This window comes from Bos taurus, chromosome 22, assembly GCF_002263795.3.
Source record: "Bos taurus isolate L1 Dominette 01449 registration number 42190680 breed Hereford chromosome 22, ARS-UCD2.0, whole genome shotgun sequence".
NCBI classification, from domain to species: Eukaryota; Metazoa; Chordata; class Mammalia; order Artiodactyla; family Bovidae; genus Bos; species Bos taurus.
In genome coordinates, this window is record NC_037349.1 from 59,879,679 (window position 1) to 59,891,988 (window position 12,310).

At 52.8% G+C, this 12,310-nt stretch overlaps 1 protein-coding gene across 2 annotated transcripts in view; it reads right to left on the bottom strand.

The window, feature by feature from the left end:
* The window catches only part of PODXL2 (podocalyxin like 2), a 49,227-nt gene extending 40,987 nt beyond the window's left edge, over positions 1-8,240 (bottom strand). Inside the window, exons 1-2 of one of the 2 annotated variants that reach the window (XM_024983128.2) lie at positions 8,058-8,240; positions 2,789-3,067 (exon numbers count right to left, since the gene is read on the bottom strand). In XM_024983128.2, coding sequence (XP_024838896.1) covers positions 2,789-3,067; positions 8,058-8,121 — 343 coding nt within the window. In that variant the 5' untranslated portion in view covers positions 8,122-8,240. The remainder of the gene's footprint in view (positions 1-2,788; positions 3,068-8,057) is intronic. The other variant, XM_024983129.2, reaches the window with a different exon arrangement.
* Positions 8,241-12,310: the final 4,070 nt, after the last annotated feature.

Genomic DNA, 12,310 nt, shown 5'->3' on the forward strand with positions numbered 1-12,310 from the left:
GAACTCAGTGTCGGAGAGGGTCCAGAACCTGGCATTCACTCCCCCTGACGGGCATGCAACCTGGAGCACCCTTTCTGGAGGCCCCCCGACCACAATGACACAAGCCTCAGAAGAGGCCCGTCCACGTCAGGCCCACCCTGTCCTCTGCCGGGGACCTGGCCCGGGAACCGTCAGCAGCCCTGCCCAGACTCCTCGACAGGCTGGGGAGGCACCACCGGCAACAGGGACCCCGGAGGAGCCGGAGCGTGAGCACCTAGTCCCCGCCCTCGCCTCCATCACCCCACTGCTGGGGTCAGGACCCCGGATCCCCAGTCCCTCCCCACATAGGACAGGCTCCTGCCGTCTGTGCCTTTCTTTGCCCCCTGGGGGTGGGTGCTGAGCACTCTGCTGCCAGGAGCACCGGACTCCCCGGGGTGCCACCCCATGCTGCTCCCCTGGTGAGCCCACTGTCTATGAATGACCCTCCCTGCTCTCTGCTCCCAGGCGCTTCAGGAGCTGCAGACACAGCCAAGTCCAAGAACCACACCGCACACAACTCATCCCCAACTTGGCACAGAGACAGCATCGAGAAACCCTGGTCACAAAGCACGAATCACTTAAGAAGGTGGACCTCAAGTTCCTAAGGAAGACAAGCTCTGCTCTGGAGCACAACAGGGAGGGCCTGCAGACAACGCGGGCCGGAGTGCGCCTGCCGGCGCTGTCGAAGCTTGCCAAGAGCCCAAGGAGTCTGAGCCCCAGGTCCCCACGGGGGCAGTGCGCACTCAGGGGACTCACCTACCTGGCTCACCTGAAGCCTGGCAATGTGCTGGTGCCCACATCACCAAGAGTCCCGAAGTCCCAGGCCAAGGCTCGAACCAAGGCCCAGGCACCCTAGCGACGGTTGCTGCTCTGCCAAAGGCGCCCAGGCCCCCAGGCTGCGAGTGCAGGCCGCCAGCTGCCAGTGTGAGGACAGGGGGACTGGTGTGGCCCCCGGGCGGCTGCCTGCACGGGGCCGCTGCCTGCACGGGGCTGGTGTGCTCCTGGACGTTGGTGCAAATAAACCTGAGGCAGGACGTGTCCAACAACAACAACAACCCCACCAAAACACAGCCTCCTCGGATGCCTCAGTGTGAGCAGCACTTTATTTCTGGGACGCTGGGGTGCTGACTGACACATCTTTAGACCTAGCGATTTGACTCTAGAAGTTTATCCCAAGGAACAACCAGAAAAGTGCAAAGATACATACAGGTTTTTGCAGCGTCTTCACAAGTGCAAACTAGGGCTCTCTGGCGTCCCGTGGTTGATAAGCCGTCTGTCCACACGTGGGACATGGGTGCCCTCCATGGTCTGGGACGACCCCACAAGCCAAAGAATTAAGCCCGGGCGCCACAAGTACCGAGCCTGTGCTCTTCGGCAAGAGGGGCCGCTGCAACAAGACGCCTGCACACCGCAATGAAGACCCAGCACAGCCACAGACAAAGCAAACAAACAAACGAACTGGAAACCACACATTCAGCAACAGGGAACCGCTCCACACCTGAGGAAATGCTATGGACTCACTGAAAGCCAGGTTATAAAAGGATAGCTAACAACGTGGAAATAAGATATTTAAGAACGATCTTAAAGTGGAAAAAGACTCCAGTGTTGCATATAAAAGTGACTGAAGGCACGCAGCCCAAAATACCGGTGCTTATCATTTTTCATCGTGACAGCATGGGGGGGTTTCCTCTTTGTATTGTTTTTGTGTTTCCCACATTTTCTGTATTTTTCATGTATTATATTTGTAATTAGAAAACACAAACCCAAAATACATTTATTAAAAAAAAACCCAGGGCTAAACTCTGTAATGCCCAGCCCCAAACTTGGGCACCAGTCTGAGTGCCCAGTGCCAGCCAAGAGCCCCGCACAGCGGTGGCGGCTGCCAGCCAGGGAGCCCTGTCTCTCCGTCTTCAGCCGCAGCCGTGCGCCACTGAGCCTGGCCCGGCCCCGGGGCAGAGCCAGGGAAGGGCGCTCGGAACACCTGGCGGGGCTCAGGGACCCAGGGGCACAGGGACCCTTCAACAGAGACCACATGGCACAGAAGAGGAGCAGGCGACCAACCTGAGGCCTGGACAGACCGACGTTTGTGCTGCGCCTGGCCACCCCCACAGCTCTGTGACTGCAGGCCCGCCTTCTCCTCTGAGCCTCAGTTTCCTCACGTTCAGGATGGGGTTAACACCCTTCATCTCACGGGCTGTCAGCACTACACTCAATTATATGAGCACAGAACACAGGTCACTACACAGCTGTGAATATTACGAAAGGAAAAGGGTCCCTTGGGCCAGCAAGGCCCTCAGAGTCCAGAGAGCCAGCCTTGAGGTTCTGGAGGGCAGCAGAGGGTGAAAGCAGGTGAGGACGGAGAAGAGGTGGGATGCGGGCAAGCAAAGGGCCGTCGGGCATCGTGCCCGGCCTCCCGGCGGCAATCAGCACACGTCTTAGGAGAGACGGAGGCTTCCCTGCTGGGCCAGTGGTTAAGAACCCACCTGCCAACGCAGGAGACACGGGTTCCAGCCCTGGTCCGGGAGGCTCCCATGTGCCGAGGGGCAACAAAGCCCAGAGGCCGCCACCTCCACCGAGCCAGCACACCAGAGCCCGGGAGCCACAACTGCCGAGCCCCCGTGCCGAGAGCCTATGCTGCAACAAGAGGCCACTGAAACGAGAAGGCTGTGCACCGCAGCTAGAGGTAGCCTTAGCTCAGCAGCAAGGACCCAGCGCAGCCAGAACACAGACAAACAGACCTTCCAGAAACAAGGGCGAGCGAGCACGATACCTGCAGTGGGTCCCAGGCCCAGACTGGACTCGTTGAGCGCGTCCTCCTCCTCCCAGAAGTACTGCGGTGGCTGCAGGATGCGGGACTCTTCGCTCTCCTCGCTGGGGAAGCCTGAGCCGGGGGCTCCCAGGCCAGCGCCCAGGCCCACGGCCTCGCTCGGCTCCTCCGAGTCCAGCGGCTCCAGGCCCGTGGGCAGCAGGAGGTCCAGCAGGGAGGTGGAGGGGAGGCCCTCTGAGCCGGGCTCCTCGGACCCAGCTGCACGCACACCCAGGGACGCTCCTGCGCAGACAGGAGAGCTGGGGGTTACGGGGAAGAGGGCGCAGGGTGGAGACCTGCCTGCGAGGATCAAGGGCCCAGGGCGAGGGCGGGGGCTTCGCGGACACTCCTGACACCCAAGGCTGCGGGTCAGAAGGGGCCCCGCTTTCCTGGACCCTGCACACACCCTGCTCCCCAGGCTCCTATCCCAGGCCGCACACTTTCCCAAACTGCATCAAGAACTCGATCTGCGTTTCAGCAACACAGGGTGTTTAAGACCAAGTGAGGTGGTCACAGGTCAAATTCATCCCAGACTGGAACCCTGGACCCTCTATCCTAATTTACAAAACAAAAAACAGTAAAATAAAGGGGATCTTCTTTTTCCCGTCTCTCTCACTTCCATTCATTACGAACAGGAAGCAGCCCTATTTGCTGGTTTTATGATGTATACTAACTACAGAAGTATCACTAACTTGCTGTAAGTCTTCAGACCTCAGTCTCATCTGAAAAGTGAGGAAGGCGGGTGAAAGGGCCTCCACATTCTCTTTTCCAGACGGATATTCAATGATGCGAGAAAGAGGGAACTGCAGGAGCTTTTTCCCGCTCTGTGCTTGGAGTGCACTGTGATAGGACTTGACAGAGTCCGTGGAAATGTTTAGTCATGTAAGTGTTATCTGGGCTTCCCTGGGGGCTCAGATGGTAAAGAATCTGCCTGCAGTAAGGGAGACCTGGGTTCAGTCCCTGAGTTGGGAAAATCACCTGGAGAAGGGCAGGGCAACCCACTCCAGCATTCTTGCCTGGAGAATCCCCATGGACAGAGGAGTCTGGCGGGCTACAAAGAGTCGGACATGACTGATTAAGCACAGCACACAAGCATCATCTAAATTTTAATGCTTACAAGCACCTTAGGCAATAGTAGGCCCTAAGCCCAACAAGTGGCCACTAAGGAAGACAGATGTTTCAGACTCAGAAGCAAGTTCTACCAGAAACAGAGAACGCGTCCAGAGAGAGACAGGACAGACAAGATACACTTGAGTCTAAGGAAAGCAGCCTGGGGTACCGGGAAGGGGCGGAACAAAGTAACAAGCGTCCGCGGGAGGACACACGGGCCTTGCGGTCAGACTCAGGCTGCTGCAGGAGCAAGGCAGGCAGGGGCTCCGGCCTGTGGCTGAGCGACTGGGGGAGCGTCGGCCCCCCATCACCCGTACAGCAGGATGGAGAAGCCCCCAGACGCGGGGCCACCGGGAGAGGTCAGCCCCCTTCAGCGTGCAGTCTGCACGCTGAAGGGCAGACTGCAGACTGCTCGTGGACGTGGTCTCCTCTTTATGGAGAGCAGGGAAGCAGGGCATTCTTGGCCAGGAAAAGAGAACGTTTAAGAGCGACAATGGTCAGGGTCTTCAAACACATTTAAACAAAAAGTTGCTGTGAATAATGAAGACCAGTTACTCTACGTGACTTCAGGGAAAAACAGGAAGAAACAGACGCTGTCAGAGCCTCAGACAGAGTTAACCAGAAGCAGGTGACACCCGTGGGCACCTGCATCCGTCCGCCTAAGTCCTCCTCCTGCTTCCAGGCTCAGCTCCAAACAGCCGCCCCAGCTCCCTGGGTCCAGGCTGCAGCCCCTCCACGACCACTGGCTCTTCACACGTCACTGCACTCTCCTCACTGCGCTGCAGCAGACCACCGGACAGCCCCTCACTCAACGGTGAACATGGGACTCACCTTTGTCGTGACCGGGCCTCAACAGTCTCTGAAGTATCACAGGAGCTCAGGGTGTGTTTGAGTAAACAACCAAATAAATTAAGACATACCCTTTCCCTATGGCTGATTCATGCTGATGTTTGGTAGAAACCAAAGGGATTCTGTAAAGCAATTACCCTTCGATTAAAAATAAATAAATTTTAAAAATAAGAAATACCCTTTTGTTTTACAGAGAGATAACAGGCCTAGTGAGATTAAGGTCAAATAACCAGGTAACAGAATTGCTGTCATTAGCCAGCTTCTCCCCACAAGAAGGTCCAGTGGATGCTCCCTGAGGAAATGTCGGAAAGCTGCTCGTGTTCTTCTTCCTAAGGACACATAAGGAGAGAGCACCTGGCGTGACCCGAGGCCTCACGGGATCTGAGGAGCAAGGAAAGAGCTGGATGGAAGAGACCCTGTCCTCCCAGCACCCTGCTCAGGGTCCCCACCAGAAACCCAAAGCACAGGGTGGCTAAGAGTGTAGGGGTCTTTCCTCCTGTTCCGAAAGACCTCAAGTCAGTGAAGTGATCCCTTCCTTCCACCAAGATGCCCCTTTATCTACATTTCTGCCTGGACCCTGTGTCTAGAAGTAGGTCATCTATCAGCCCTACTGGAGTAAGACTTATTCTCTAATTTTACAAAGTTAATCACAATACACAAAACTGTCAATCAGATACGATGCCAGGTAACTTTGGTTTCAGGTATGCTGCAGCGTCTTACTGGAGGTTAACATCTGCACTGGACTTCCACTGCTCAGAAGAAAGCAGTCCACCCCCGCCCCCAGCTCCTATTCTGGTCACCTACTATGCCAGGCCTCCTCTAGAGACACAAAGGGGAAGAGAAGACAGCCTCTGCCCTTGGGGGAGAAAGTGCTCTTTGAAAAATGGAATGCCCGGTTATGTAAGACACCAGGTGATACAACAGGTCTACTTTCAGATGTGGCTTCCCCAGGTTTGGGGAACCAAACACCACAAGACAGTAACCTGGAAAAACTCAGGCAGTCCAGGAAGAAAAAACTCAACTGATGAGAAATGTCTGCAGTAATTAAGTAACAAAAACTGCACAGGTTCCCAGGGACCAGAGCAGCCTTCTCTGTGAGGTGAAGCCCTTTATCCACCTACTGAGAGAGACATTACTTCAGTGTTTTAGAAGAGCAATAGACTCTCTTAAGAATCCTTGGAATTTTACCCTCCACGAAACCACCAGAGGACCAAACGTGCTGTGCCTCTCCACAACCTGAGAGCTGCCTCTCCGAGGCTAAGGGAGGTGAGGGAGGAGGAGTCTCGGCCACACAGTCCTCAGTCCTGCCACCAGGAACCTGTGTCTGTCCTGCTGACTTCTTGCCTCTGGGGATGAATCTTTAGCCCGTGAAGCTCTCCATGCAGAGCGCTGTGGTCTGAGGAATCCGCTAGGGTCTATTGTGACCATTCCCCTGACTAAGGGGGCCCCATTCTCCCAGCCTCTCCCCTCCATCTGTCACCTGCGGAGAAACCACAGTTCGTCCTGGTCTATCTTTCCCAACACTCTGATAGGAATAAAAAGTGTGTACGAGACTGCCGCTGCTTCAGTCGTGTCGGACTCTACGCGACCCCATGGATGGTAGCCTGCCAGGCTCCTCTGTCCATAGAATTTTTCAGGCAAGAGTGCCATTTCCTTCTCCAGGGGATCTTTCCAACCCAGGGACTGGATCCACATCTCCTGCATTTCCTGCCTTGCAGACAAATTCTTTTACCACTGAGCCACTAAGAGATTCTGATCATGTTTCTGAAAAGCTGTGTTTGAAAAGGAGGAATCTGGCTTTTGATTTCTTCTGCAGTAAACAGTTTCTTTTTCTTGAAGCTATTTTTCTGCACAATGGTTATTTTTCCTTTATAAAGACCTTGATATTTTCAAAAGCTTGGCAGTGGGTAATTACGAGATGTTACTTATTTTCAAACTTGCCCACCAAAATACTAGCTGAGACCTACCCATTCCCTGTATAACTACTTTTGCACTTAATAATTAATCTGCCTAAGACTACCGGATTTTAACTTCCAGATACACACTGATCTTTTTTTTTCCTCTAGCACCTGCAATCTTCTGTTACCTCCATCACTCTCAACCAAGAGAACAAAAAAGACAGAGCATGAAAAGGATTCCAGGGATCGGCCTCAAAGAACTGAAAACCTGACCCAAACAAATTCAGGAAAGGAGGCGCAGGAAGCAGGCTTGTATCTTAGTGGGTGAAAAGAGCAAGGTCTCCACAATCCCCATGTTTTGTCTCCCCTGCGTCTGCTCTTGATCCCCGCGTCCTTCTCTCGTTTCCCTTGCCCTAATCAGCAGCTCTGAAGTCCGAGATCCCCAACCCTCCGCAGACACCCATTCGGAGCCGCCCAGCAGCATCAGTGACGCGGCCCACAGCTTGGACTGTCCGCTGCAACAGAGATGGGCCAGCACCACCAACGCGAGGGCACACACTTGGCGCGCGTGTCAGAGAAACAGTGCCGCCCGGTCCTGGCAGGCGTGTCCCCACTACAGCTTTGTAAGGGAGACGTCTTGGTGGACACACACGCACCCCAGTACACTAGCGCGCCCCCCGGACGGAAGCGGAGGGACGAGGGGGGTAACCCGCAGCTGGCAGGAAGGGGCACGGTAACAGCTGGGGCATGGTCCTGACACACTCTGCAGACCAGTTCTGGGATGGCTGCCACATGGAGAGGCAGCCGGCCGGCAGCGCCTAGAGCTGAACCGCCCCTGCCCTCCAGACAGGACTCGCGTGGCGCGGACAGCGATGGGGCGGCCCGGAGGCCACGTCCGGGGCGCACCGCCTGGGTCCTCAGCCGTGCCTGCGCCCCGCTGCCGAAGGCGGCCCCTGGCTGAGTCGCGGCGGCGGGATTCTGCGCCCCGGCGCACAGGGCAGCGGTCGCTCTGCAGAGGTCGTCCCCCCCAACCAGCCGGGGACGGACCTCAGAGCGCCTCAGGCCGACCGCGCGGGGAGCATCAGGCCGACCGCGGCGGGCGGGACCACCGCGCGCACACACAGGTGCCCACCCCCGCCGGCGCGCCCCGCGCCCGCCCAGCCGCCGCGGGCCCGGACCCCCGCGCCGCTCCCCGCGCGCACAGCTGCCGTCGCCGCCCCCCGCGCCTGTCACCGCAGCCCGGGCGCGCGGCCCTTTGTCGCAGAGACACACCCGCCCGGCGCCCCCCGCCCTCAGAAGCGCTCAGAGCGCTCGCGGCCGCGCGGCCCTTTGTTGGCGCGGAGCCGCCCAGCGCGCGCCGGCCGCCGCCCGCTCACCTCCGGCCAGCAGCAGCAGCAGGGACGGCAGCGGCGACCCCGCGGCCCTCAGCAGCCGGCCCATGGTGCCGCGTCGCCGCTCCGCAGCTGCCTGGGCATCTCAGGGCCGCACGGGCGGCGGCGGCAGCGGCGGCGGCGGCGCGCGCGCGCGCGCGCCCATTGGCCCGCGAGGCCGTCACTCGCCCCGCCCCGCCCCGCCACGTGAGCGCCCCGCCCCTCCGCCCGGCCACCAGCCAATCGACGTCGCGGAGGTCGGGGGCGGAGCCAGCCTGCTGCCCGCGCCTCGCGCGCCTCGCACCTCAGCCCTCACGCCTCACAGGCCCGCAGCCGCCTGGCGCTCAAGTCTCGCGAACGCGGGGCGTGGCCGCGGCGCTGAGGGCCGAGCTCGCGAGGCTGCGCCCGACCTCAGGCTCTGTGAGGGGCTTCTTTCTCGGTCGCGGGTGGGCTCCGTCTGGGTTAGGCACTGCCCGAACCAAGCTCTGGAGAAGGCAATGGCACCTCACTCCAGTGTTCTCGCCTGGAAAATCCCATGGATGGAGGAGCCTGGTAGGCTGCGGTCCATGGGGTCGCTGGGAGTCGGACACGACTGAGCGACTTCACTTTCACGCATTGGAGAAGGAAATGGCAACCCACTCGTGTTCTTGCCTGGAGAATCCCAGGGACGGCGGAGCCTGGTGGGCTGCTGTCTGTGGGCTCGCATAGAGTCGGACACGACTGAAGCGACTTAGCAGCAGCAGCAGCAGCAGAACCAAGCTCACGCCTTTCTGAATAACTCTTGAGAGGCATAAGTCCCATGATGTTATTAATAGTTTATTCATAAATTGAGAACACTGCATATCAAAATCCGCAGAGCGCAGCCAACGGGTCAGAGTTTATAGCCACAGACGCTACTAGAAGACAGTAAAAGAAAGCGAATTAAGTATCCGACGTAAGAGGCTTTAACACGCACGTACACGGAGGAATCAACACATTTGTTGACATAAGAAAACCCCAGTAGAACTGACTGCTAAAAGCCTGAGAAAGATGAAGCTGCCAAATCTTTTACCATCAAGAAAAGAAGACCTAAGTATAAATACCATTAGAAATGAAAAGGAGAACAAAACTACAAATAAGTTATTTTAAAATTATAAGCAAAACGACACATATTATTAACATTTAAACTGTAATTGCAGTATATACTTTTAAGGAAAAAACAAATGACTGATTCAAGTAGTAGAAAAAGCTAAATAAGCAACAATGGGGAAAAAATAAAAGATAATTAAAATATCCTCCTAAAAAAGATACATCAAATAAACTGCAGAGCAAAGTTAGAAAGCTTCCCAATTGACTTTATGAAGTTGGAATAACAATTTAAAAAGCCCTAAGCCAATCTTATGGAGCGCAGATGCAACTTTCATGAAGAAATATGAGCAAGGTGAAGGCTGCATGTACTAAATATGTTGGGCTTCCCTGGTGGCTCAGTGGTAAACAATTCCCCTGCCAATGCAGGAGATGCAAGAGACATGGGTTCGATCTCTGGGTCTGGAAGATCGATCACCTGGAGAAGGAAATGGCAAGCCACTCCAGTATGCTTGCCTGGAAAATCCCATGGACAGAGGAGCCTGGGGGGCTACAGTCCAAGGGGTCGCAAAGAGTCAGACACGACAGAGCAACTGAGCACGCACAGGAGACTAAGGCCCTGCACGGCTTGCAGCAGGCCAGTGCCTCCCAACGGCATGCAGTGAGGCAGCCTCTGCTCCTCATACAAGGAACAAACAAAACCTTCAGAAGCAAGGAAGGAAAACTCCCTTAATTTAATAAAGGATGTCTCCTAGAAACCTACAGCAATCATACTTAACGAAGAAACATCAGAAGCATTCCCATTAAGTGAGGAACAAGAAAAGGATGATCATTACCCCCATAAATATTGAATATTCTGTAAGAGACAATGCAGTAAGGCATGATAAAGGAATAAAATAGGATAAAAATTTGGAAAGGCAATTATTTGCAACCATACCTAAGAAAATTCAAGATAACTGACAGACTAACCAAAAACTAGTAAGATTTCAGCAAGATTTCTGGGTATAAAATAACATGGAAATCTACTGTTTTAATATATCAATAAACAATTAGAAGATATAGTTGGGGAAAAGATCCCATTCACAACAACAGCTATTGAAAACCAGGAATATATCAAATAGAGATATAAAGTCTAGGTGAAGAGAATGCTGCAGCGTCACATAACACCAGAAGAAAGGGGGAAAGGCATCTTGCTGCTGGAATGGGGTGACTCCATGTTGTAAAGACATCAATTAACCAGATTAAACAACAAATTCAATGCAATGCCAATAAAAACACCTAGTGGAAGGTTTTGTGGAATTTGACAAACTGATGTAAAGATGTATGTTGAAGAGAAAATACGCAAGAGCCAAGGAAACTTTTATCAAAACACTTATACAAATTAAAATAGTAATTAAAACCACTCTACAAAGTACTATTAATAGCAAACTAAATCCAGCAACGTACAAAAGAGTTTTATACCACGGCCAGTGAGATTTCTCTCAGGAACCTGTAACATATGCATAAACAATGAAATGAAACAGAGTTCAGGAACAGACTGCTGCATGTGCGAAAATCTATTACGAAGGGAGCTTCATAAGAAGATAGTCAATAAACAGTGCTATGTCAATTATATTTGAAAAAATAAAGTTAGATCCATATTTTACATCATAAAAAGTAAAACTGGCTCAATTGTGTCCAATTCTTTGCAACCCCGTGGACTGTAGAGTCCATGAAATTCTCCAGGCCAGAATACTGGAGTGGGTAGCCTTTCCCTTCTCCAGGGGAGTTTCCTAACCCAGGGATGGAACCCAGGTCATCATACATAGCAATTAAACTGAAATATCAAATCTAATCATTTAAAAAGCTGCTTTAAATATTGGCAAATAATATAAGTCATATATTAACCAAACAACCAACCAAACACAAAAGGCATAAAGGAAGTGACAGAGGTGTGTGTGTGTGTGTGTGTTTTAGTTGCTCAGTTGGTCCAACTCTTAGTGACCCCATGAACTGTAGCCCACCAGGCTTCTCTGTCCATGGAATTCTCCAGGCAAGAATACTGGAGTGGATTGCCATTCCCTTCTCCAGAGGATCTTCCTGACCCAGGGATTGAACCCTAGTCTCCTGCATCACAGGCAGATTCTTTACAGTTTGAGCTACAGGGAAGTCCTGGTTGAGATATACATCTACATAAAAATAAACACTAAACGCTGACAGGAAGATACCAACACTTCATAAACTCTTCCAGAAATTAGAACAGCAGGGAACGCTTCCAAAACTCATTATATGATGCCAGTATTACCCTGAAACAAAAATCAGATATAGATAGGCATTACAAGAATAAAAAAAAAAAAAAAAACATAGACCACTATCTCTTATGAACATAGACACAAAACCACTCTACTAAGTACTATTAATAGCAAACCAAATCCAGCAACGTATAAAAAAGTTTTATACCATGGCCAGCGAGAATCTTGCTTGTATCTCAGGAATACAAGGTTATTTTAACATCTGAAAATCGATCAATGTTATACACCATATCAAAAACGGCCAAAACGCACATGATCATTTCAATAGCTGCAGAAAAAGCATTTGACATGATCCAATACCCTTTCATGATAAAAACCCTCCAGAAACCAGGAATAGGAGGGAGCCTTCCCAACCTGATAATAGTATCTACAAAAGCCCTGATGCTAACATCATGCCTAATGGTGGGGCTGAAAGCTTTCCCCCATGACCAGGAACAGCACAAGGCTGTCCACTGTGGCCACTTCTATTCCATACAGCACTGAGGTTCTAGCCAGACAGGTAGGCAAGAAAATGAAATAAGAGGCATCCTGAGTGGAAAGGAAGAAGGAAAGCTATGTCCATTCATAGATGATGTAATCTTACACATAAAAAATCCTGAGTTTTCATCCACTAAAAACCTATTAGAACTAATGAACGAGTTCACCAAGGTAGCAGCATGTAAGATCAATATATAAAAGTCAGTGTATTCTGCACACTGTCTGGTAAGCAGAATCATGGCCCTTAGGACGTCCCTGACCTCCAGCACCTGTGAATACATTCCCTCACAGGGAGAATGGGGACTCTGCAGGGGCCATTAAGTTAAGGACATGGGAAGGGAGATGATCCTGGATCACTGAGGTGGACTCAGGGTCATCACGAGGCTTCTCACAAAGGAAACGGGGAGGAAGGAGAGTCAGAGTCAA